This window comes from Chlorocebus sabaeus, chromosome 24, assembly GCF_047675955.1.
Source record: "Chlorocebus sabaeus isolate Y175 chromosome 24, mChlSab1.0.hap1, whole genome shotgun sequence".
Lineage (NCBI taxonomy): Eukaryota > Metazoa > Chordata > Mammalia > Primates > Cercopithecidae > Chlorocebus > Chlorocebus sabaeus.
In genome coordinates, this window is record NC_132927.1 from 68,856,987 (window position 1) to 68,880,790 (window position 23,804).

Below are 23,804 nucleotides of genomic sequence, written 5' to 3' on the forward strand. Positions count from 1 at the left end.
TAATTTAGTTTTTACTTTTTGTAGACACGAGATCTCCCTATGTTGCCCAGGCTGGTCTTGAACTCCTGGGCTCAAGCAATCCTCCCACCTCGGCCTCCCATACCACTGGAATTACAGGCATGAGCCACCATGCCTGGCCATCTTTTACCTAACATCTTTGCTCTGCTCCTGGATCACATCCCATGTTACATTTAGTCCTCTTATCTCCTTAGGCTTCTCTTGGCTGTGACGTTTGCTCAGACTTCCTCTGTTTTTGATGATCTTGGCAGTTTTGAGGAACAGTGATGAGGTATTTTGTAGAATGTTCCTCCACCAGGACTTGTCTGATGGTTAGACTGGGGTTAGGGATTTGGGGAAGACTACAGTGGTAAAATATTCTAATCACATCATATGAAGGCAACAGACTCTCTGAATGACTTAGCACTGGTGATGTTGACCTTGATCAACTGCTGAGGTTCTATTCGCAGGGTTTCTGCACTTCAAAGTGACTCTTTCCCCCACTGCCTCTCTAGACTGTACTTTTCGGAAGGCAGTTGGCGTGCTCAGCCCGCCTTTAAGGAATGGGGAATTATACTCCACCTCCTTGATTTGCTATCTAATATACTATTTGGAATTTGTCTGTGCCAGAGATTTGCCTCTTCTCTCCCATCTATTTATTAAGCCATTTACTTACATCATTGTGGAATCAGGGGTACTTTTATACTTTGGACTATAATCCAATATTACTTTAATTACTTTGTTGTTCAAAGTGTTCCAACTTTGGTCCCTGGGAATCTTTCGGTTGGCTCCTGTATGCCTTTGACACACCACCCTCACTGTGCATGTGGGTGTGTGTTTTGTTTTTTGGAACACGTCGTTATTTCCTGGCAATACAAGACACTCCACACTCGTCTTATGTATTTCCTGCCCCAGTCCTAGAATCAGCCATTTCTCCAAGAAGCCCTCATTACTTTTATAGAGAATGATATTAGGAACCAAGATCTGGGCGCCGTGGGTGTTTGTTGCTACTGGAGAGTCAGTTGCTTCTAGGCCAAGGTGGTTTTTCATAAAAGAAACCTCTTTTAAGGTTGCTTTTGGTGGTGAAGGAGGTGAAGGGTTGGCTTAAAAGTTGTAGTAACCTGAGTTGTGATAGGGACCAGCCATCTAGGTGGTTCAGAGCACCCTCCCTAGGTGTGAACTCAAGGAGTACCAATTCTGTTCAGTATTAGTTTGGTAAAAACCTTCAGTGGGCCAGGTGCAGTGGCTCATGCCTGTAATCCTGGCACTTTGGGAGGCCGAGGCAGGTGGATCACCTGAGGTCAGGAGTTCAAGACTAGCCTGGCCAACATGGTGAAACCCCATCTCTGCTTAAAATAGAAAAAAATAGCCAGGAGTGGTGGCAGGCATCTGTAATCCCAGCTACTTGGGAGGCTGAGGCAGGAGAATCGCTTGAACCTGGGAGGTTGCAGCGAGAAAAGATCGCACCACTATACTCCAGCCCGGGCAACAAGAGCAAAACTCTGTCTTAAAAAAAAAAAAAAAAAAAAAAAAAACCTTCAGTGAAGTGCCTCTGTTGTGAGACCAGGGGAAAAGGCATAACCATCAATCATTGCAGGATTACTTTGGACTAAGCACCATCTCTCATTTTTCCAACAACCCTGCAAAACGGGGGTGTGATCTCTATTCTGTAAGTGAGGAAACTCAGCTCTGAGAAGGAAAGAAGCCTGCCTGAGTCATATGGCTACCAAGTTGTGGAACTTGATTTAAACCCACAACTGACTGTCTCTAAAAGCTTTAAAAAGAAAAAACAGTGTCTTGGCCTCACCCCCAGAAATGCTTGTCTCTTTGTTTTGGAGTGAGCCTCAGCCATCGGCATGTTTTAAAAGCTTCCTGGGTAATTCTGCCGTGTAGCCAGAGTTGAGAATTGCTGCTCTGTGCTACGCTAATGGGAAAGGCGGGCCTCAGTTTCCCTGTATGTAAAATAAAGATATTGGACAATATGTACCTTTATTCCATTTCCAGTCCTCAGTGGTTCTGATGATTTGTGACTTGACTTTCTTACAGCTCTGTATATATACACACACACACACACACACACACACACACACACACACCCCTACACCCCTAAGCTCTGTCAGAGTAAGGACTGAGGATATGAGGACCTTTGTCCAGGATGGGCCCCAGCCACTGGACTGCCAGCCTCCACAGGCACAACCCCTGTGGACGTAGCCTCTCAGAAGAGCCGGCCACTTCTGTTTCTGCCCTAATGGGCATGATTGGAAATTTTCCCCAAACAGCTGGAAAATAATCCTAAAATAACAAAAGTGGAAAAGCAGATAGCTCTGAATTGTCCAGGCCAAAAATGAATAGTGAAAACAAAACCCCTTATGGTGCATTTAGCTTTGAATTTTTATGTATTTTTTTGGAGAGGAAGAGGGGAGTGTGGTGGCTGCATAATTCTCTCCCTAAGCCTATTCTGTCCCAGCTGTTACTGAAATAAGTTGGTCTTTCCAAAACTCACCCTGGCTGAAGGTAGACAGGCAGAGGGTCTGAAGACTGGCGGTACTATTTCCTGGATTGCATTAATTTACCATGAAACTCACCCTCTTGCAAGACTCTTAGGGACTGGGAAAGAACCCCAGGGCACTGATGCTAGAAGAGTATCTTCTAGAAGAAAGGAGTCCTGGAATTGTTCAGCCTGCCTCCCTTGTTATGGACTGGAAAAAGCCAGCTCAGAAAGGGGAAGTGACTTGCTCAAGGACACAGAGAAAACCAGTGTCAGAACTAGGAAGGACACAAGTGTCTGACCCCCAGCCCAGTGCTCTTACCACTGCCCGCTGTTGTTTTGGCGGGAGGTTGCATGGGGGAATGCTAACTCTTCAAAGAAAATTGGACTCTCACAGTGGCAAGAGCCCAGCAGTTTGTACAATTGATGGAAAAGGATTTTTCTGTTTTCTGAGGATCCCTAATGCAATGCAGTGAGGGATGAAAAATGGAGGAAACACACACACACACACACAAACACACACACACACACACACACACACACACACGAAGGAACAGCTGACTCAGCAAGGTGTCAGACCAGGCTTGTTCCCAGAGAGGAGAGAGGTTGAGTAAGGACCCTGGGCCTAGGAAGTTTTGTTAGTGGCTAATCAGGGAAGGCTTTCAGGAGCAGTGGCAGATGGAGAGTACGACCGTGGGCATGAATGTGAACTGCTCTGTTTGTAGGAACCCCGGGCAGCCCCCTGTGAGTGTCCTGGAGGTGGACAAAGGTGGCCCTGGCACCAGCACTTGCCTTCCTGTGTTCCCTCACTGTTCCACCTGGCTCATCTGCTCTGCCTGGCTCTTCTTCCCATCGAGGTTGAGCCCTAAGTCTAGAGCTGTTCATCAGGATGCCTTTCCCTGTCCAGGGTACCCCATGTCCTGCCCTGTTGCCCTTTTGATTCATGGAGCCATCCATGAACACTGACATCAGGAATGCTAGGGGCTTTGTGACATTCATTCTCAGGGTCAGGAGGCAGGTAGAGGGGGTCTGGGGAAGGAAGTGTTACCAGAAAGGGGTCCCAAGCCGGACCCTAAGAAAGGGTTCTTGGACCTTAGGCAAGAAAGAATCAGGGGCAAGTCCACAGCGTAAAGTGAAAGCAAGTTTATTCGGAAAGTAAGGGGATAAAGAATAGCTACTCCACGGGCAGAGCAGCAGCATGGGCTGCTCGAATGAATGTGCTTAGAGTTATTGATCAATCAAATGCGGGGCGGATTATTCATGAGTTTTCTGGGAAAAGGGTAGGCATTTCCTGGAACTAAGGGTTTCCCCCCTTTTTAGACTACATAGGGTAACTTCTGGACTGCCATGGCATTTGTAAACGGTCATGGTGCTGGTGAGAGTGTCTTTTAGCTTGCTAATGCATTATAATGAACACATCATGAGCAGCGAGGATGACCAGGGGCCACTTTCATTGCCATCTTGGTTTTGATGGGTTTGGGCCGGCTTCTTTACCACATCTTGTTTTATTGTGACCTGTGACTAAGAATGCCTAACCTCCTGGGAATGCGGCCCAGCCGGTCTCAGCTGCCCCAGCCCCTATTCAAGATGGCGTTTCTCTTGAGCTGTAAGAAAGGTGCTCTGGAGCTATAAGAAAATCAAGATGGATCACCTCTGACAGCAGTACCACATATTGACTGCTTACTATGTAGCAGGCACTCTGCTGATACCACCTGTGCAGCCTTTTCAGCGATCCTTTGAGGCACTGGGTTGTTGGTGAATGCTTTCAACTTCAAGTGACAGCAAGCCCAGCTATGGTAGCTTCAGCCATAAGGATGCTATTGTTTATCTAGTAGGAAGAAGTCTGCAGGTTGGAGTCCAGGGCTAGTTTAGCAGCTGTTTGATGCCTTCAGTTCCCACTGTGTTCCCTCACTGCTCCACCTGGGCTTCTCTCTACCCTTCTATTCCTCTGTCTTCAAGGTGCTGGCTTTTGGTCCTCAGGTTTCTCACCTCATGGTTGCAGAATGGCAGCTGCAGCTCCAGACACCTCACCCATTCAAAGGCAGGAGGTCACAGGCAAATGGCTTTCTCCTCCTAGGCTCTGCATCATTGTTAGGGAACACGTGTTGTTCCAAATGCTTTATTGATCACCCATGATGTGACGAAGGCTAGGAAAGTGGGTGAATGGCCAAGGAGAGCAGTATGGTCAAGATCGGCTCTGACCAAATGTGATACATCTCCTGAGTCAGGGCACTTTGCCACCGGAACCGGAATCAGGGTCTGTTAGCAAGGAAGGGGAGAGGGGACTGGTTCTTGGGGAGCTAACTCAGTAAGTATCACAGGCAGGGACTATTATGACCCCATTTCACAGAAAAAGAAGCTACCCAGAGAGTTCACATAGCTCCAAGTGGCTAAATAAGGACTAAACTTGGAAAGCTTGGCTCCAGAGCATGGGAGCAGAAGGTCTTACATGAAAGGGTTCAAGGTCCAACACTCCAGACCTGCCGCTTGAATGCCCATTCCCTTTCCCATCTCCTTACTAACCTGTACCTCACACTATTTTCTCATCTGCATAGAGGGTGTGATATTCAGAGCCTCAGGGAAGGAGCTATTGCAGGTATCTAAAATCCCTAGCCTGGTGCCTGGCATGGAGTATATGCTTATTTACCACCAGTGGGTTGGTTGGGCTGAAGGTTATGTATGGTAGTGGTCACAAATGTGGCCTGGAGGTCCCGTGTCTTGCATTCTTGTTCTGGCTTTGACACTAACAAGTGATGTGACCTCAGGAGGTCATTTTACTTCTCCGGGTTTCTTTGGCTGTAGAGTGAGGGGCTGGACCACATCACTGGCTTTGAAACTTTCCCACTGAGCTGTGTGTATTCATCAGCAATGCCTGAGGGAAGAGAGTAGGGGGATACCCAAAGGTGGAGGCCCCATGTCCGTATACCTCATGGCTATATCATTACCTACTTTACATAACAAACCAACCCAACATCCATTGACTTACAACAGTCACTATTTTATATTTGCCCACATTTCTATGGGTCAGCAATTTAGGCTGGGTTCAGCTGAGCAATTCTTCTGCTGGTCTTTTCTGGGGTCAGTCATGCAGCTGCAATCATCTGGCAGCTTGACCAGAGGAGGATGGTCGATGATGGCCTCACTCATGTGGCTTGTGGTGGGTGCTGGCTGTTGGCTGGGCTGCACAACTCCAGCTGGCTAGCTCAGGCTTCTTTACATGACAGCATAGTCCAAAGAGTGACATGGAAGCTGCATGCCTCTTGAAGCCCAAGCTCAGAACTCCACAGTATCTCTTCTGCTACATTTTTTGGTCAATGCCAGTCCCAAGGCCATGCTGTTTTCACCAGGAGGTGAAAATAGACTCCATCTCTTGATAGGGGGAGCAGCAAAGACTTTGTGGCTCTTTTTAATCTACTGTAGAGGTGAATGCTCTTTGAGTCCTTTTTCCTGTCTCTTTGGTCCAGCTGCAGCATAGTAATAATCCTATTAATAGTTGTCATTTATTTGTCTAATGATATTAGGCACTTAAAATCATAGCATGTGATTTGGATCAGTAAATGAGAGCAATCTATAATAATAATATTAATAATTACAATTATAAGTTATTAAGTACATTTTCTGTGCCAGGCATTTTATATACATTATCAGCAATTCTCACAGCAACCCTGAATGATGTATCTTATTGTCCTTATGTTCAAATGAGGACACTGAGACCCCACGAAGTAAAAGTAACTTGCCCACAGCTGGTGAGGGGCAGAGGTAGTATTTGTGTTTCACTGTGTCTCTAAACAGCTGGCTGCAGGGGGCAGAAAGGGGGGTGGGCTTTGAGACTTTTCACATGGAAACCCCAAAGGTGTTGGAGAAAGGGCTCTGGGTGGTCCTTTGGCTCTCCACCCCACCATGTACTCACCTGTAACAGCCATCATGGGCAACATCCCGTTGAAGTATGACCTGGGGACACCCAATCAGGGAGTGGGCAGGGGGGCGATGTGGATATAAACAACTCATGAAGATAGCTGCTGCCTGATACTGACTTGGGCCAAACTCTGCCACGTTTAAGCTGAGATAATTCACCATAATATAATCTAAAATGTTCTTCTGGTGTCATTGCAGTACAGTGATGCTGTTTTTGAGGTGCTGCCTGTGAATACCTTTTAGAAGGGTCTCCATGACTAGCTCAGCAGCTAAACCTCCCCAGAGAGGAACAGAACAGACTCTCTTATTCCAGTTGGCCAGCGCAGACCACTGACCTGGGCTCTTGCCCACAGCAGGTACTTGTCAGTGTCACCCTCACCCATGACCACCTGGGCAGGAAACATCAGAGGACTCCTGGAGCCACGCCAAACTCAGAGTCCCTCCCTGCCCCGCTCTCCATGTGAACTCACAGCCTCCAGCCTCCTCCACCCCCTTAGGCCAGCACCTTATCATGGTTTTCAGTCAGAAGACAAGAGCCACACGAGAGTCCTGTGGCCATGCTGAAAGGGTGGGTGATGGGTTCAGAACTGGGGAGCTGGCAGAGTCCAACCTCGGGGACTTTCCAGCCCTGTTGACACGCTATGTAGATAACACAGCCCAACAGCGAGAGGGGAGGGAGATGCTTCACCATGTGGTGGGGATGCCTGACCCTACTCCTGCTCTGGCAGTTGCCATGTGTGTGGCTCTGGGGAGACTTAGTGATACCAGTCCTGGCACCTGTAAGGCACCTGGCCCAGTGTGCACACACTAGCCGCCGTTTTAACTTCTGCCTCCGTGCTATGGACTTGAACCACTCTCTCTTTAGTTTATAATCTTGCATTCGCCTCCTCTTGCCCTAGATCTGTAAGTTTCATCTCTTCTGGGGTCAGGCAATCCCTTCTGATTCTTTTTCGCAGTAAACACACATGGTGGACAGACTCCCAGGTCTAGGTGGAGCCTGAGACCAGGAGACAGAAGCTCAAAACCAGCTGCAGGTGGGGTGAGTGGAGTATGGTCCTCAGTGAGCGTCCTGTTGGATGCTTTCCTCTGCAACTTTTCCATACATCTTCCAACCAGAGAGGCAGGGCCTTGGTTTCATTTTTTGTTTCTGCTGGGTGGTGGCAGGTGTTACCACCCCCATTTATGGACAAGAACACGGAGGCTCAGAGAAACCATACAATCACCCAGGGTCCCAGGGCTGGTAACTGGCTGCTCAGGGCTGTCTGAGAGCCCAGAAAGAAATACAGTTTGTGGGCCTGTCCCCAGCTGGGGGAGCTTCCTCTGAGAGCTCCTGCCTTTTTTTTTTTTTTCTTTCTCTCTTGGAATGTGAGGATGGAGAACAGGGTCCATGTCTGAACAAAGTGAGGAAACCTAGAAATACCTATGGGCTGGGTGTGAAAGAGCTGATTCAATGCAGAGTAGCATCGAAGGACAGCCTATTTGAAGTCAGCACCCAGGATTTGTCATGCCAGTCACCCTAGGGAGAGATGAGTGGGGACTAAGCATGTCAAAATAGTTAGGGGAGAAAGTAACCATCAGTAGAGTAAAAATATATATGTTGTACTGTGACCCTGGCCCGTGTAGACCTGTACCCTCCAACAAGAAGTCTACCCTTATTATAGGCAAGGGTCTTCTATTTTATTTTCTTCTGTTTCATTCTGGAAAAAGAAATTTTGGGTGGCATTCGCACTAATGGGTCATGACCTGCAGTTTGAAAAGCACTGCCCTTCCTTCCTGTGCCATCCCTGCCCCTAAAGGTGGGGCAGCCCTGCCGTGTGCCTGTGCTTCTAACCAGTGACCTGAGTGTGTGTCCCCTACACATGCACCACAAAGAGAGCACTTTCCCAGTGTGGACAGAAATCTACAGTTTGGTTGCAATTTAGGAGGGCTCCACCCTCAGCTCCCACCCTGACTCGGGGTCAGGGGTCAAAGTTTGCCTTCCCAGGGGCACCACTGGCTCCTGCTCTGCCTTTCTTTCCACGTCCTACTCAGCAGGGAGGCCCTGAGGGCACCCCAGAGTTCCCTCATGGTAGATACACACACATACACACACACACACTCACACACACTGTCCACCTTAACTAATGACATTCAGGCCAGGCACCATGGCTCATGCCTGTAATCCCAGCACTTTGGGAGGCCAACGTGGGTGGATCACTTGAGATCAGGAGTTGGAGACCAGCCTGGCCAACATGATGAAGCCCCATCTCCACAAAAATACAAAATTAGCCAGGCATGAAAGTGCGCGCCTGTAATCCCAGCTAGTCGGAAGGCTGAGGCAGGAGAATCACTTGAACTCTGGTGGCAGAGGTTGCAGCGAGCTGAAATCATGCCATTGTGCTCCAGCCTCAGCAACCAAGTGAGACTCGGTCTCCAAAAAAAAAAAAAAAAAAAAAAGGTGACATTCAGAAAATGTGATTAATTATGGAGTTTATTCTAGCACAAAACTCGAGAGTAGCCACCCAGGAGACACCGACTCCAAATGAACAAGGCCAGCGTTGAAGGTGAAGTTAAGGTTTTATACAGATAGAGACAGAAGTTTTAGCAGAATAACATTTTCCATATGAGACCACTGCATGCCCCAGTGATCTGATTGGTTACAGACTGCTACATCCTAGGAAGATTACTTTATTACTCCTGTTAAATTAAGTTTAGCCTAATGCTGCCTCCTTACATATTTTAAGTTCTGCTTAAAGGTTTTTCTGGACATAGTGAACTGTAACCTAACTGCAGGTGTAAACAGATGCAAATTACTCTTGTGACAATCACTGAGTATTGGCCAAAGGTGGCCAACTGGTCAAACGGTGTTCACATAAGGCAAATGCTGAGCTGTAACCAATCCAATTGTTCTGTACCTCACTTCCAGTTTTTGTCCATTACTTTTCTTTTACTGTCCATAAATCTTCCACTACGTGGCTGCTATGCTGGAGTCTCTCTGAACCTATGCTGGTTCAGGAGTTGCCCGATTTGTGAATCGTTCTTTGCTCAACTAAATTCTGTGAAATTTAATTGGTCTAAGGTTTTTCTTTTAATACTCCATAAGAAGGGGAGTGTTCTGAGGGGGTCTTATCTCCGCTGCTGTTTGGTCTTCAATATTTACAGGAAATCAGCTGCAGAAGTTGCAGTTGCATGCAGCAGTGTTGACTCAGGCTACAAAGTCACATTCCTCTCAAGGCTCTAAAGAATTGGAAGTTCCAACAGCTTTAAGTCCCAATTATTTTAAGTTTGAATTTAATTTCACAACACTCACCCACACTCACACACATACACTCACTCACAATTGTCTGACACCAGCTGGGTGTCCAACAATTTGGACACTACCCAGAGTGAGTGCAGACTCCAGGGGCGGCTCCTCCTTCCCACGTCGGCCACAAGTGGGCTTCCCAGGCTACCTGCACTTCTGTCCAATTTGGCTTCAAATTCAGGAGTTCCCATGATCCCCATTCAGGTCTGATAATCCGATAGGACAACTCAAAGACTCACAAAGTGTTATACTTCCAATTACAGTTTTGTATAAAGGATACAGCACAGGAACCAGCAAACGGAAAAGGCACATAGGGTGAGGTCTGGGCGGGGCAGAGGTGAGAGTCCCCATCAGCTCTCCTCCTATTCACAGCGGGGGTCCAGACAGGTCTGCAGCATCCTCAGTTCTTGCCTCCTCGGAAGAAAGAATTTGACAAAGTGGGCATAAGGCTGAGTGAGAGACCGGGGCAAGTCTAAAGCTTTACTAAAGCTTTCGAGCAGGAACAAAAGGAAGGAAAGGACACTTGGAAGAGGGCCAGGCAGGCGGCGTGAGACATCTAGTGCATGGTTTGACCTTTGACTTAGGGTTTTCTGTGTTGGCATGCTCCCGAGGTCTTGCGTCCCTTCTCCCCTGAGTCTCGGAGCGGGCTTCTTCCCTTGGGGTGGGCTGTCCGCATGTGCAGTGATCCGCCAGCACCCGGGAGGGGGGCACATGCGCAGTGTGGGTACTGGAGTTGTGCGCATGCTCAGTTGAGGCCTGTTCTTCCTGTACCGGTCCAGAGTTTCTAGAAGAAGGTCCTATACCAGTTATGCTCTGCCATTTTGCCTCTTAGTGCTCATGCTTGAGCCCACGGGCACAATTTGTGAGATGTTATTGAGAAGATGCTGATCACCAGTTTTCAGGTTTTTTCTATCTCTTGGGAGACTGTGTTTCCCTGGTGTGCAAGCTGCAACCAATTATTATTTTAGCGAGACAGCTAACAACCGCCTGCCCATCATTTGATGGTCACCTGACATTCCTAGTTGGGGAGGGGACTCTCCTGCCCTGCTCATGCCTGACTACCTACTGTAACATTTCCCCCTCAAGAGTCTAAGACCCCAATTCCTTGGGGAAAATAGATGGTCAGTCTTTTGTAACTGCTTCCTGCAGTTATAGAGAGGGGCGGTGGTGGTTATTCTGTGGGTCTTGGCCTCTGCTAGCTGTCCAGGCAGGGTGGCTCCATGGGTTGGTGAAAGTAGTATCCAGCTAGGTCCAAGGGAAATGGGCAGAACGTTGCCTCTGTCATGTCCCACTGATGGGAAGTCTAGTGGTCTCCTGTAGAAGGGTGACTCTTTTTTTTTGAGATGGAGTCTTGCTCAGTTGCCCAGGCTGGAGTACAGTGGTACAATCTTGGCTCAGTGCCACCTCTGCCTCCCAAATTGAAGCTCTTCTCCTGCCTCAGCCTCCCAAATAGTTGGGATTACAGGCGTGCACCACTATACCTGACTAATTTTTGTATTTTTAGTAGAAACGGGGTTTCACCATGTTGGCCAGGCTGGTCTCGAACTCCTGACCTCAAGTGATCCACCTGCCTCAGTCTCCCAAAGGGCTGGGATTACAGGCATGAGCCACTGTGCCTGGCCAGAAGGGTGACTTTTGAATATTAAGGGGATGGCATCTCTCACTGAGGATCAGCTGGAGACAAATCAGGTTATTAGATTTAGAAGAATGTCTAAACAAAATAAGGGGGTGAGGACAGCTCCAAAAAATCCCAAGATTGGTGACACTCCCAAGTAGCTGACACTCCTAGAAACTGGGTGCATCTTCCTCCCAGCACAGCCAGAAAGTCCAGAGATTTTATTTCAGAGACATGATTGATTAAATCATTGGCCATGTAATTGAACTCAGTCTCCAGTCCCCTTCTGGAGGTCACACGTGGGGCAGAAGGTTCCAACCCTCTAAGCAAGTGCTTAGTCTTTCTGTGGCAGCCCCTCCCTTGAATCTAAGGTCCCACCAGGAGTCCCTGTTTAATAGCAGCAACTCAGGTTAGGTCAAAACGGGCTCATTATGAATAATAAAAAACACTCTCATCTCTCAGGAAATTCCAAGGGTTTTTGAAGCTCTGTGCCAGGATTGGGTACAAGGACTGGCGATGTGTTTCTGTCCTACTGTATACCATACTCACCCCCACACACACTCACGTTCCTTCACACACTCACATTCCCTTACACACTGCTGGTTCTCATGGGCCTGGTGACCAAGGAGGCAGCTCCACCTTGAACCTCCATAGAGGCAAAGCAACCTCATTTCTTTGAAAGACTTCACGTCCTGGGGTCAGTTCAACTTCAGGTAAATGCACTAGTTCAGAGATGCTGTAGCTCCAAGTAGGGTGAGGATTTGGCAGCAGCAGAGGCTTGTCTCTGAGCCTCTGAGCGGAGAGCCAGGCCTGGTGGAGGCATCTAGAGGTAAGCCAATGTCCAGTAGGAACACCTTCTGGGCAGGCACCACCTCCCCCGCCCTTCCCCCGCCGCCGCGTGAAGCAGCGCAGCGTCGCGTCATTTGTCTGGGGTAATACCCGAGGTTCGTTGCCTCACACCAAGGAAATAAAGGTTACGAACACACAAGGAATGAGGTTAAGAGCAGAGGTTTAAAAGATGAAAGAAAGAGAAAAGCTTTTTCCTGCAGAGAGAGGGTGTCCTGAACAGGTCTTCCAGTCCATGGTGAAGTGCAGGAGGTTTTATAGGTGAGCTTGAGGAGGAAGTATCTGATTTACATAGAGTGCCAGAGATTGGCTGGACAGGTGTGCCATTTGCATTGCACGAGAAGAAACTGGCTGCCCCACCCTAATCTTTTATTATGTAGATGGATTCTCTACATAGCGGGGCCATGTTGCCTACTTTTCCACTGCACATGTGGTGACAAAGAAAAGGGAAGATGGAGCCTCCATGTTGAACATACCTGGCTTCCAGGTAGCCCTTTTCTGTTGGCACAGCTGCCGCCATTCACCCGTGCAAGCTTCCAGGTTGCTTGTCTATGTTTGCAGGTTGAGTTTTTCAGGCTGTTCTTTATTAAAGAAGAAATGATTTGGGGGCTGCTTTTTGTTAAAAGGGAAGCTCAGCACAGGACCCTGTTACCCTCACTCTCTGCCTAAATACTTTCTTTTTAGCTCCTGTATCACCAGGAGTACCCCTTCCATCGCCCCCTGTTGCTCCTGGTTCTAATTATCTCTTCATCCTGCTCTGCTGGAGGGGAGGGGCTGCGAAAAACTCATTTCCAACCTCAGTTTGGTAACTAGTGATTCATCGTGCTGCTGCTCTGGAAGGGCCGTACACTCACGGAGACCAGAATCTTAAGCCGCAGGGCCGCTCTCTGCAAGCCAAGTGGAGGCAAAATTGAGCACTCAGGATCTAGAGTCGAAGGTCCTGAGTTTCAGGTCTCAGCTCCACCACTTAAACCCTGTGATCATGAGCATTACTTGCCTCTCTCTGCCTCAGTTTCCTCATCTATAAAATGGGGATAACCATAATGTCTCCCCCATAGGTTTAATAGGAAAATTAAGTGAGATCATAGAATCTAATTAATGCACTAGTATTTGGATTTAGACCAGACTAGGGAGGCCATTAATCATTAATAGTAATACGGTTCTAGTATTTTTTTTTAACAATTATATGTAACAACTATAGAATAACAATGATTATGATGATACAGCAATATAGTAATATTAGTAATCAATACAATAGCAGCAGAATTTGGGATATCACCACAGCAGGGTCAGGACAGAGGACTCCTCAGGAGCCTCCTGTGCTTGGGGCTGTATCCTCGTGTTACCAGAAAGGGTTCCGGATCCAGACCCCAAGAGTAGGTTCTTGGATCTGACACAAGAAAGAATTTGGGGCAAGCCCACAGAATAAAGTGAAAGCAAGTTTATTAGAGAAGTGAAGAAGCAAAAGAATGGCTGCTCTATCCTGGTACACTGTCTCATACTCATGCTTCACTGAATATGCTTATGGTTTCTTCTTGATTATTTGTTAAACAAAGGGTAGATTATTCATGAGTGTTCCAGGAAAGGGGCAGGCAATTCCTGGAACTAAGAGCCCCTCCCCTTTTTAGATATAGGGTAACTTCCTGACGTTGCCATGACATCTGTAAACTGTCATGGCGCTGGTGCGAGTGTCTTTTAGCATGCCGATGCATTATAATTAGCACATAATGAGCAGTGAGAATGACCAGAGGTCACTTTGGTCGCCATCTTGGTTTTGGTGGGTTTGGGCCGGCTTCTTTACCATATCCTGTTTTATCAGCAGGGTCTTTGTGACCTGTATCTTGTGCCCACCTCCTGTCTCATCCTGTGACTTAGAATGCCCTAACCTCCTGGGAATGCAGCCCAGCAGGTCTCAGCCTTATTTTATCCAGCCCCTATTCAAGATGGGGGTCACTCTGGTTCAAATGGACACTCAGATATCCCAGTGTCCCTGCTCCACAGCCTTTCTTCAGCAACCTTGGCCAGACACCTAGTTTTCCAAACTCTAACCCAGAAGCTTGGGGCTGGAGTAGGAGAGGCTTAAGCTCCAGGGGTGGGGTCAAGACCAGAGCCGGGAGGGGAAGACACAGACCAAGTCCTTCCCCTATCCAGGGATGCCCCTACCCCCTTCCTGGGGAAGCTGTACCACAGGAGGTTGGGGAGATTCCAGAAGGTGTCACCTGGAAAGGAGGGATGAGCTTGCTGGGACCTGCCAGGATTCAAAGGACATTTTAAAACAACAGAGTCTGTGAAAGGCAGCAGAATCCCGCTCCCCATGTTTGCCCTTGGGACCCTCACTGAAGCAGAACCCTTGCTCAGAACGTGAGAAGGAGAAGCAAGTGTCCATGAACATGCTGGCTCTGGGTGAGACCTCAGCTAGTATTTGGTTTCTAGAGCACAGCTGCGTCCTCAGGGCCTAGAGCCATGGTTTTATCAGAAGAGAGTAAACCCACAGCAGAAGCAAGTCTTCCTGCTCAGGACTTGGGGTCTGCATGCAGAGGCCTCGTGGCATGGAGGTCCCAAGTGTTGACACCAGTGTCTGGAGGCCAAATCCAGTTCTTCCCTTACAGCTGTGAGACCTTGGCCAGGATCACCTTCCAGAGCATGTCCTGTGGGCCAAGCCCTAACAGGTATTAACTCAGTCAGTCATCACACCAGCTTGAGGAGGGGGCATCCTGTTATAATCAGAGAGCACCTCAGTTCCTTCATCTGTAAAATGGGGATAATAATAAAACTCATGGGGTGATGGAGAGGATGGAGCAAGTTACTATATGTGGAGTGTCCTGACGGGTCTTGTCACAGAGAGAGCTCTATATTAAGTATTAGCTATTTTTATTTTTTCAGAGGAAAAAAAGGTGTGAATTGACCAATATCTGTGATTGTCTCCAGCAGCCTCCCCCAGAGCATACGTGCTGGGGTGAGAGTTGAAATTCAACCTGACTCCTGTACATTAGAGCTTTTCTGAGTGTAGACTCAGGACCACTCACATAAGAGCCAGCCAATTCCAGCCCCCCTTAAGAACCAACACCTCGGGGTGGGGGCATAGGAATCTTAAGACCTCCCCCCGCCGTGGACTCTGTGCCTCCAATACCCTTACAGAAACATTGATTTCACTGAACCCTTCAGTGGGCAAATGAGAAACTGAGCATGCAGAATCCTAGTGTGGACATGGGCCAGGTGACACAAGACTCTTTGGGCAGAACCCCCAGTGTCCCTGAGGCATCCTTGACCTCCCTAGCCTGCCTCCTCATTTCAGGAACCTTCCAGATGACTTCCGTCTCGTGGTTGTCCTCCTCACCTTCACCCAAATCTTTGATTCACAGAGCTCCCTCCCCTTCTTTGGTTTCAGATGTTCCTGGTCCGCCGGGACAGCAGCTCGAAGCACCTGGTGCTCTGTGTCCACTTTCCTTCCCTGAACGAGAGCTCGTCCGAGGTGCTCGAATACACCATTAAGGAAGAAAAGTCGAGTAAGTGCCCATCTTCTCTGTTTTCACTTTGACCACACGGCAGCAGCAGCAGCAGCAGCAGAGAGGTTGCACCTTCTAGCCACAGACTCTCCCAGACGCACCGATGGTGTTTAAAATTAGAAGGAGGAAAAGCTTTCAGTCACTGAAGTTACTTAGTCAGACTTGTTCTGAACTCAGTTCATCATCCAAAGTCAGTGTGAATTTCTGCTCACCCTCGTCGCAGCTGGTTGACTTTGCATTCTTGTGGCCACAGTGAAGTTTCCTCTTGTTAGCTCAATGCAGGGACGCTGGAGAAAGGGAAGAAAAGAAGAAGAAATGTCTGCACCCTTGGGTCCTAGTGTCAGCTCAGCACACACTCAATCCATGATTGCAGACAAGTCACTTAATCTTTCTGTGCCTCAGTTTTCTCTTCTGTCAAATGCACATAATAGTCACAGAGCTTTTGTGAGGGTCAAACCGACAAACACTTTGAAAGACAAAAATCTGGACCAGATTCGATGGCTCACACCTATAATCTCAACACTTTGGAAGGCAGAGGCTGGAGGATTCCTTGAGCCCGGGATCTGGAGACTAGCCTGGGCAACATAGAAAGACCCCATCTCTACAAAAGATAAAAATAAATAAGCCAGGTGTGATGGAATGCACCTGTGGCCCCAGCTACTTGGGAGGCCGAGGTGGAAGGATGGCTTGAGCCAGGGAGGGTGAGGCTGCAGTGAGCTATAATTGTGTCACTGCATTCCATCCTGGGTAACAGAAGGAGATTTAAAAAAAAAAAAAAAAAAAAAAAAAGACAAATCCTGTGTGTGTGTAGTGCTGCTGGAAGTAGGCATGGGCCTCAGTGGGAAAATGTTTGGGGCCCCCTCCCTAGGGCGGGTTTGTTCTGATAATATGGTGTCACTGGGTTTGGGGCCCTTGTGGACTGCTGGGCACCCATCTGTGCCAGCTTCCCCTCCTCGCATGGTGCAACCACTCAGTGGGTGCTTCTTCCCCTCTGCCCAGATAGACCCAATTTATCAAGACGGAAATTACAACAGAGAAAGAGTTTGATGTACATAAAGCCAACTAAACAGGAGTTTATTATTACTTACATCAGCCTCCCTGAAAATTTGGAGGCTAGGGTTTTTTAAAGACAGTTTGGTGGGTAGGAGGGGCATGGAGGGGGAAAGCTAATTGGTTGGGTCAGGGATGGAATCACAGGGAGTTGAATCTGTCTTCTTGCACTGAGTCAGTTCCTGGGTGAGGGCCACAAGACCAAATGAGCCAGTTTACTGGTCTGGGTGGCGGGCACCAGCAGATCCGTAAGAAAGAATGCAGACCTCAAAAGCCAATCTTAGGTTTTATGATAGTAACGTTATCTACAGGAGCAAGTGGGGACATTAGTGATCTTGTGGCCTCTGGCTACATGACTCCTGAGCTATAATTTCTTTTTTCTTTTTTTTTTTTTTTGAGACAGAGTTTCACTCTTGTTGCCTAGGCTGGAGTACAATGGCATGATCTTGGCTCACCACAACCTCCGCCTCCCAGGTTCAAGTGATTCTCCTGCCTCAGCCTCCCGAGTAGCTGGGATTACAGGCATGTGCCACCACACCCGGCTAATTTTTGTATTTTTAGTAGAGACGGAGTTTCTCCACATTGGTCAGGCTGGTCTCGAACTCCCCACCTCAGGTGATCTGCCCACCTTGGCCTCCCTAAGTGCTGGGATTACAGGCGTGAGCCACCGTGTCTGGCCCTGAGCCATAATTTCTAATCTTGTGGCTAATTTGTTAGTTTTTCAAAGGTGGTCTTGTCTCCAGGCAAGGAGGACGTTTGTTTCAGGGAGAGGCTGTTACCATCTTTGTTTCAAAGTTAATTCTAAACTAAATTTATCCCAGAGTTAGTTCGGCCTATGCCCGGGAATGAACAAGAGTGGTTTGGAGGTTAATGGCAAGATGGAATTGGTTAGGTCAGATCTCTTTCATTATCATCATTTCCTCGTCATAATTTTTGCAGAAGCAGTTTCAACGGCTATATGTATACATGCCAGGCATTCAGATCCAAACAGCCTGTTAGAAGAATCTGTAGAATATTCCAAGCACTGGTTTACATCTCTTGTAAATGGATCCAGGGTGTTGAGGGAAGCCTTTTACCCTCGGCTAGCAGCAGAGTGACAACAGTTAAGAAGACTCATTAAATATTCTCAAGCGTTTGTTCCTCAAGAAACACGTGTGCCTGATGCTGGGAAGATGCAAAGATGAAGCAAACAGAGTTCCTGGCCTCAGGGGCCTCCAAGTCTGGTTGGAGGGTGGGGACACACTGGCATGGGGGACAGACATCACTTGCTGTGCAGTATAGCAGGCATTACTGCAAAGGGACCTCTGGCTGGGGGCACAGAGGATACAGGTCACTGTGGGAAGGATTCAGGAGGGTGTCAAAAAGGAAGAAGCCTCAGGCTGGGTCCTGAAGGTGAGTATATTAGTTCAATTCAAGGTTCATCTTCTAGCCCTAGAAGTGGACTAGGAAGGGAACGCAGAAGCAGGTTACCTTTCCTGCTATAAGGAGGTCTTTCCGCAGAGACCCAGAGCCCCACAGAATGGATAAAACAAAACTCGCTGGGCACGGTGGCTCACGCCTGTAATCCCAGCACTTTGGAAGGCAGAGGTGGGCGGATCACGAGGTCAAGAGATTGAGACCATCTTAGCCAACATGGTGAAACACCATCTCTACTAAAAATACAGAAATTAGCTGGGTGTGGTGGCACGCGCCTGTAGTTCCAGCTACTTGGGAGGCTGAGGCGGGAGACTTACTTGAACCTGGGAGACGGAGGTTGCAGTGAGCTGAGATCGCACTCCTGCACTCCAGCCTGGCGACAGAGCGAGACTCCATCTGAACAACAACAACAAAAACAAAACACAACCCACACATTCATGTGTTCAGCAGAGTTATGGAGTGCCCACTCTGTGCCAGGCACTGTTCACTGCCTCCTGGAGCTCACTTCAGGTGGAGGGAGGGAATGAAGAGGAACCATCCAGGATGACTGGCAGATGGAGAGGTGTGCTATGGGGAACATGTGAGCATGGATAATTAGCTAACTACTGCAAGAACCAGCATAATGGCTTAAACCCAGAAGCTGGTTTCCCACTCACAGGCAAGGTTCCTGGCCAGTGGGGAAGGAACAGGGACCCCAATGGAAGAAGAGGCTCTGTCACCTTCAGCATGCAGCCTCCAGTTTCCTAGGACTGACTCCAAGCCAGTAGGCTGGAAGGGGGAAAGAGCATGGAGAAGGCTTGTGGTGGGGTCTTCCTGCCAAGGCCTAGGAGTGGGTGTGTCACCTGTGCCGCATTCCATTGGCTAGAACTTGGTCACATGATCACAGCTAACTGCAAGGGAAACTGGGTCCAGCCATGTGCCCAGGAAAAAGAACAGTAGCTGGGTTTTGAACTGCTAGAAGCCTGATCCATGGGTAGTAAGGATAGTGAGTGTGGGGTTGGGGCAAATCATTTATATAGCAAACTTGATTGACCCCTCCATCCTGTGAAGTCCAGCGCGGAAGAAAATGTGAGGTTCTCAAAGGAGGAGAGTGTTATGGTTTTCCCAGACCAAGTATACAGCACCCTCTGATGACAGCAGAAGAGGTAGGGCTCTTTGGGGCATCCACTGCTCTCCAAGAACCTGAGTCCCTTCTCATTTGGCCAGGCCAGGCCTTCTTAGCAGGTGCCCCTGAGGCCACACAGCCCCTGGGTGTGCTTATGGTCTCCTGGGAGATAGAGAGGACCATCCCCTATCTATTAGTAGATAACAGATACAAGGAGGGTTCTGACCTGTCTCTTACTAAGAGCAGCCAGGCTTTCAGGGACTCGGCTGCCACCTGCGAGTTACCTACAACTTTTAGAAACCCAAGAGCCGGCTGTGCTCTTGAATTTCCATAGGAACATTGGGAAAGTAGCTGAGGTTGGAGGTTGCGATGAGCTGAGCTGATCAGCCTGTGCTCTAGGAGCCTGAGGAGGGAGTGCTCTTCACGGGCAGGGTGGCCAGGAAGGCTTCCTGGAGGAAAGGCACATCAGGCTGGATCAGCAGACTCTCTGAAAGTTCTGCTGACGTCCTTTGCACCGTACTCCTTCCCGACCTCCCTGCCCAGCCTCCAGGGTCACCACTCCACTGTCTCTCCAACCCAATGACACCCCTGGAAACCAGGACATTGTGTCTGGTTTCATGTCTCATTTCCCATTAGTCACCAATGAAAAACCAAAACTGGATGGTAGTTAAAGCAGTAAAAACAGGATTTGCTCAAAACTATTGCAATAAGAACAAAGAGACCTCGGTATAGAACTGGGCTCAACTCCAAATAGAGCATGGGCAGGTGGGGGTTATAGCCAGGAAGCAGGGTGGGAGCAGTGGATGGAAAATCACTAAGGGGAAACATTAGGGGTAGGGAGGATTCTGGTGAAACTGACCCAACAGGATTCTTGCTGAAGGCAGGCAGGGTGATCAGACAGCACCCCGGGGATGGTGGAGGATGAGGAAACTGATCAGATATCGACAGTGATCAGATATCAAGGGGGAGGGGTTTTTCTAAACCAGCGAAGCAGGATTCTTGCTAGAACGGGATTTTAGTTGCCACAGATGGGCCTAGGAGAAGGTTCAGGAGCCTGACTAAAGTTTGGTCAAGCAACTAATTTTTTCAAGCCTAAGGGACAAATCAGGTCACTCAGAGACAGAGACGGCCAGCCTACTTCTGTGGGTTCTTTCTTCCTCCCAGGGCCATGTGGCCGAATCTCACTTTCCATTTTTATTTTATAATTTTTTTTTATTATACTTTAAGTTCTAGGGTGCATGTGCACAACGTGCAGGTTTGTTACATATGTATACATGTGCCATGTTGGTGTGCTGCACCCATTAACTCGTCATTTACATTAGGTATATCTCCTAATGGTATCCCTCCTCCCACCCCCCCTCACAATAGGACCCGGTGTGTGATGCTCCTCTTCCTGTGTCCAAGTGATCTCACTGTTCAATTCCCACTTATGAGTGAGAACATGCAACATTTGGTTTTCTGTTCTTGCGATAATTTGCTGAGAATGATGGTTTCCAGCTGCATCCATGTCCCTACAAAGGACACGAACTCATCCTTTTTTATGGCTGCATAGTATTCCATGGTGTGTATGTGCCACATTTTCTTAATCCAGTCTGTCACTGATGGACATTTGGGTTGATTTCAAGTCTTTGCTATTGTGAATAGTGCCGCAATAAACATACATGTGCATGTGTCTTTATAGCAGCATGACTTATAATCCTTTGGGTATATCCCCAGTAATGGGATGGCTAGGTGGAATGGTATTTCTAGTTCTAGATCCTTGAGGAATCGCCACACTGTTTTCCACAATGGTTGAACTAGTTTACAGTCCTACCAACAATGTAAAAGTGTTCCTATTTCTCCACATCCTCTCCAGCACCTGTTGTTTCCTGATTTTTTTAATGATTGCCATTCTAACTGGTGTGAGATGGTATCTCACTGTGGTTTTGATTTGCATTTCTCTGATGGTGAGTGATGATGAGCATTTTTTCATGTGTCTGTTGGCTGTATGAATGTCTTCTTTTGAGAAGTGTCTGTTCATATCCTTTGCCCACTTTTTGATGGGGTTGTTTGTTTTTTTCTTGTAAATTTGTTTGAGTTCTTTGTACGTTCTGGATATTAGCCCTTTGTCAGATGAGTGATTGCAAAAATTTTCTCCCATTCTGTAGGTTGCCTGTTCACTCTGATGGTAGTTTCTTTTGCTGTGCAGAAACTCTTTAGTTTAATGAGATCCCATTTGTCAATTTTGGTTTTTGTTGCCATTGCTTTTGGTGTTTTAGCCATGAAGTCCTTGCCCATGCCTATGTCCTGAATTGTATTACCTAGGTTTTCTTCTAGGGTTTTTATGGTTTTAGGTCTAACATTTAAGGCTCTAATCCATCTTGAATTAATTTTCGTATAAGGAGTAAGGAAAGGATCCAGTTTCAGCTTTCTACTTATGGCTAGCCAATTTTCCCAGCACCATTTATTAAATAGGGAATCCTTTCCCCATTTCTTGTTTTTGTAAGGTTTGTCAAATATCAGATGGCTGTAGATGTGTGGTATGATTTCTGAGGACTTTGTTCTGTTCCATTGGTCTATATCTCTGTTTTGGTACCAGTACCATGCTGTTTTGGTTACTGTAGCCTTGTAGTATAGTTTGAAGTCAGGTAGCGTGATGCCTCCAGCTTTGTTCTTTTGGCTTAGGATTGTCTTGGCAATGCGGGGTCTTTTTTGGTTCCATATGAACTTTAAAGCAGTTTTTTCCAATTCTGTGAAGAAAGTCATTGGTAGCTTAATGGGGATGGCATTGAATCTATAAATTACCTTGGGCAGTATGGCCATTTTCACAATATTGATTCTTCCTATCCATGAGCATGGTATATTCTTCCATTTGTTTATGTCCTCTTTTATTTCACTGAGCAGTGGTTTGTAGTTCTCCTTGAAAGAGGTCCTTTATATCTCTTGCAAGTTGGATTCCTAGGTATTTTATTCTCTTTGAAGCTATTGTGAATGGGAGTTCATTCATGATTTGGCTCTCTGTTTGTCTGTTACTGGTGTATAAGAATGCTTGTGATTTTTGCACACTGATTTTGTATCCTGAGACTTCGCTGAAGTTGCTTATCAGCTTAAGGAGATTTTGGGCTGAGACAATGGGGTTTTCTAAATAGACAATCATGTCATCTACAAACAGGGACAATTTGACTTCTTTTCCTAACTGAATACCCTGATTTCTTTCTCCTGCCTGATTGCCCTGGCCAGAACTTCCAACACTATGTTGAATAGGAGTGGTGAGAGAGGGCATCCCTGTCTTGTGCCAGTTTTCAAAGGGAATGCTTCCAGTTTTTGCCCATTCAGTATGATATTGGCTGTGGGTTTGTCATAAATAGCTCTTATTATTTTGAGATACGTTCCATCAATACCGAATTTATGGAGCGTTTTTAGCATGAAGGGCTGTTGAATTTTGTCAAAGGCCTTTTCTTCATCTATTGAGATAATTATGTGGTTTTTGTCTTTGGTTCTGTTTATATGCTGGATTACGTTTATTGATCTGCATATGTTGAACCAGCCTTGTATCCCAGGGATGAAGCCCACTTGATCCTGGTGGATAAGCTTTTTGATGTGCTGCTGGATTCGGTTTGCCAGTATTTTATTGAGGATTTTTGCATCAATGTTCATCAGGGATATTGGTCTATAATTACCTTTTTTTTTTGTTGTATCTCTATCAGGCTTTGGTATCAGGATGATGTTGGCCTCATAAAATGAGTTAGGGAGGATTCCCTCTTTTTCCATTGATTGGAAGTTTCAGAAGGAATGGTACCAACTCCTCCTTGTACCTCTGATAGAATTCGGCTGTGAATCTGTCTGGTCCTGGACTTTTTTTGGTTGGTAGGCTATTAATTATTGCCTCAATTTCAGAGCCTGCTATTGGTCTATTCAGGGATTCAGCTTCTTCCTGGTTTAGTCTTGGGAGAGTGTAAGTGTCCAGGAAATTACCCATTTCTTCTAGGTTTTCTAGTTTATTTGCGTAGAGGTGTTTATAGTATTCTCTGATGGTAGTTTGTATTGCTGTGGGGTCGGTGGTGATATCCCCTCTATCATTTTTTATTGCATCTGTTTGATTCTTCTCTCTTTTCTTCTTTATTAGTCTTGCTAGCGGTCTATCAATTTTGTTGATCTTTTCAAAAAACCAGTTCCTGGATTCATTGATTTTTTGGAGGGTTTTTTGTGTCTCTATCTCCTTCAGTTCTGCTCTGATCTTAGTTATTTCTTGCCTTCTGCTAGCTTTTGAATGTGTTTGCTCTTGCTTCTCTAGTTCTTTTAATTGTGATGTTAGGGTGTCAATTTTAGATCTTTCCTGCTTTCTCTTGTGGGCATTTAGTGCTATAAATTTCCCTTTACACACTGCTTTGTGTCCCAGAGATTCTGGTATGTTATATGTTTGTTCTCATTGGTTTCAAAGAACATCTTTATTTCTGCCTTCATTTCATTATGTAGCCAGTAGTCATTCAGGAGCAGGTTGTTCAGTGTCCATGTAGTTGAACAGTTTTGATTGAGTTTCTTAGTCCTGAGTTCTAGTTTAATTGCACTGTGGTCTGAGAGACAGTTTGTTATAATTTCTGTTC

The 23,804-nt window shown here is 47.0% G+C and overlaps 1 protein-coding gene across 2 annotated transcripts in view; it reads left to right on the forward strand.

The window, feature by feature from the left end:
• The window catches only part of RIN3 (Ras and Rab interactor 3), a 183,932-nt gene that overhangs the window by 47,887 nt on the left and 112,241 nt on the right, over positions 1–23,804 (forward strand). For both annotated transcript variants that reach the window (XM_007987638.3, XM_007987637.3), the window contains exon 3: positions 15,533–15,650. In XM_007987638.3, coding sequence (XP_007985829.1) covers positions 15,533–15,650 — 118 coding nt within the window. The remainder of the gene's footprint in view (positions 1–15,532; positions 15,651–23,804) is intronic.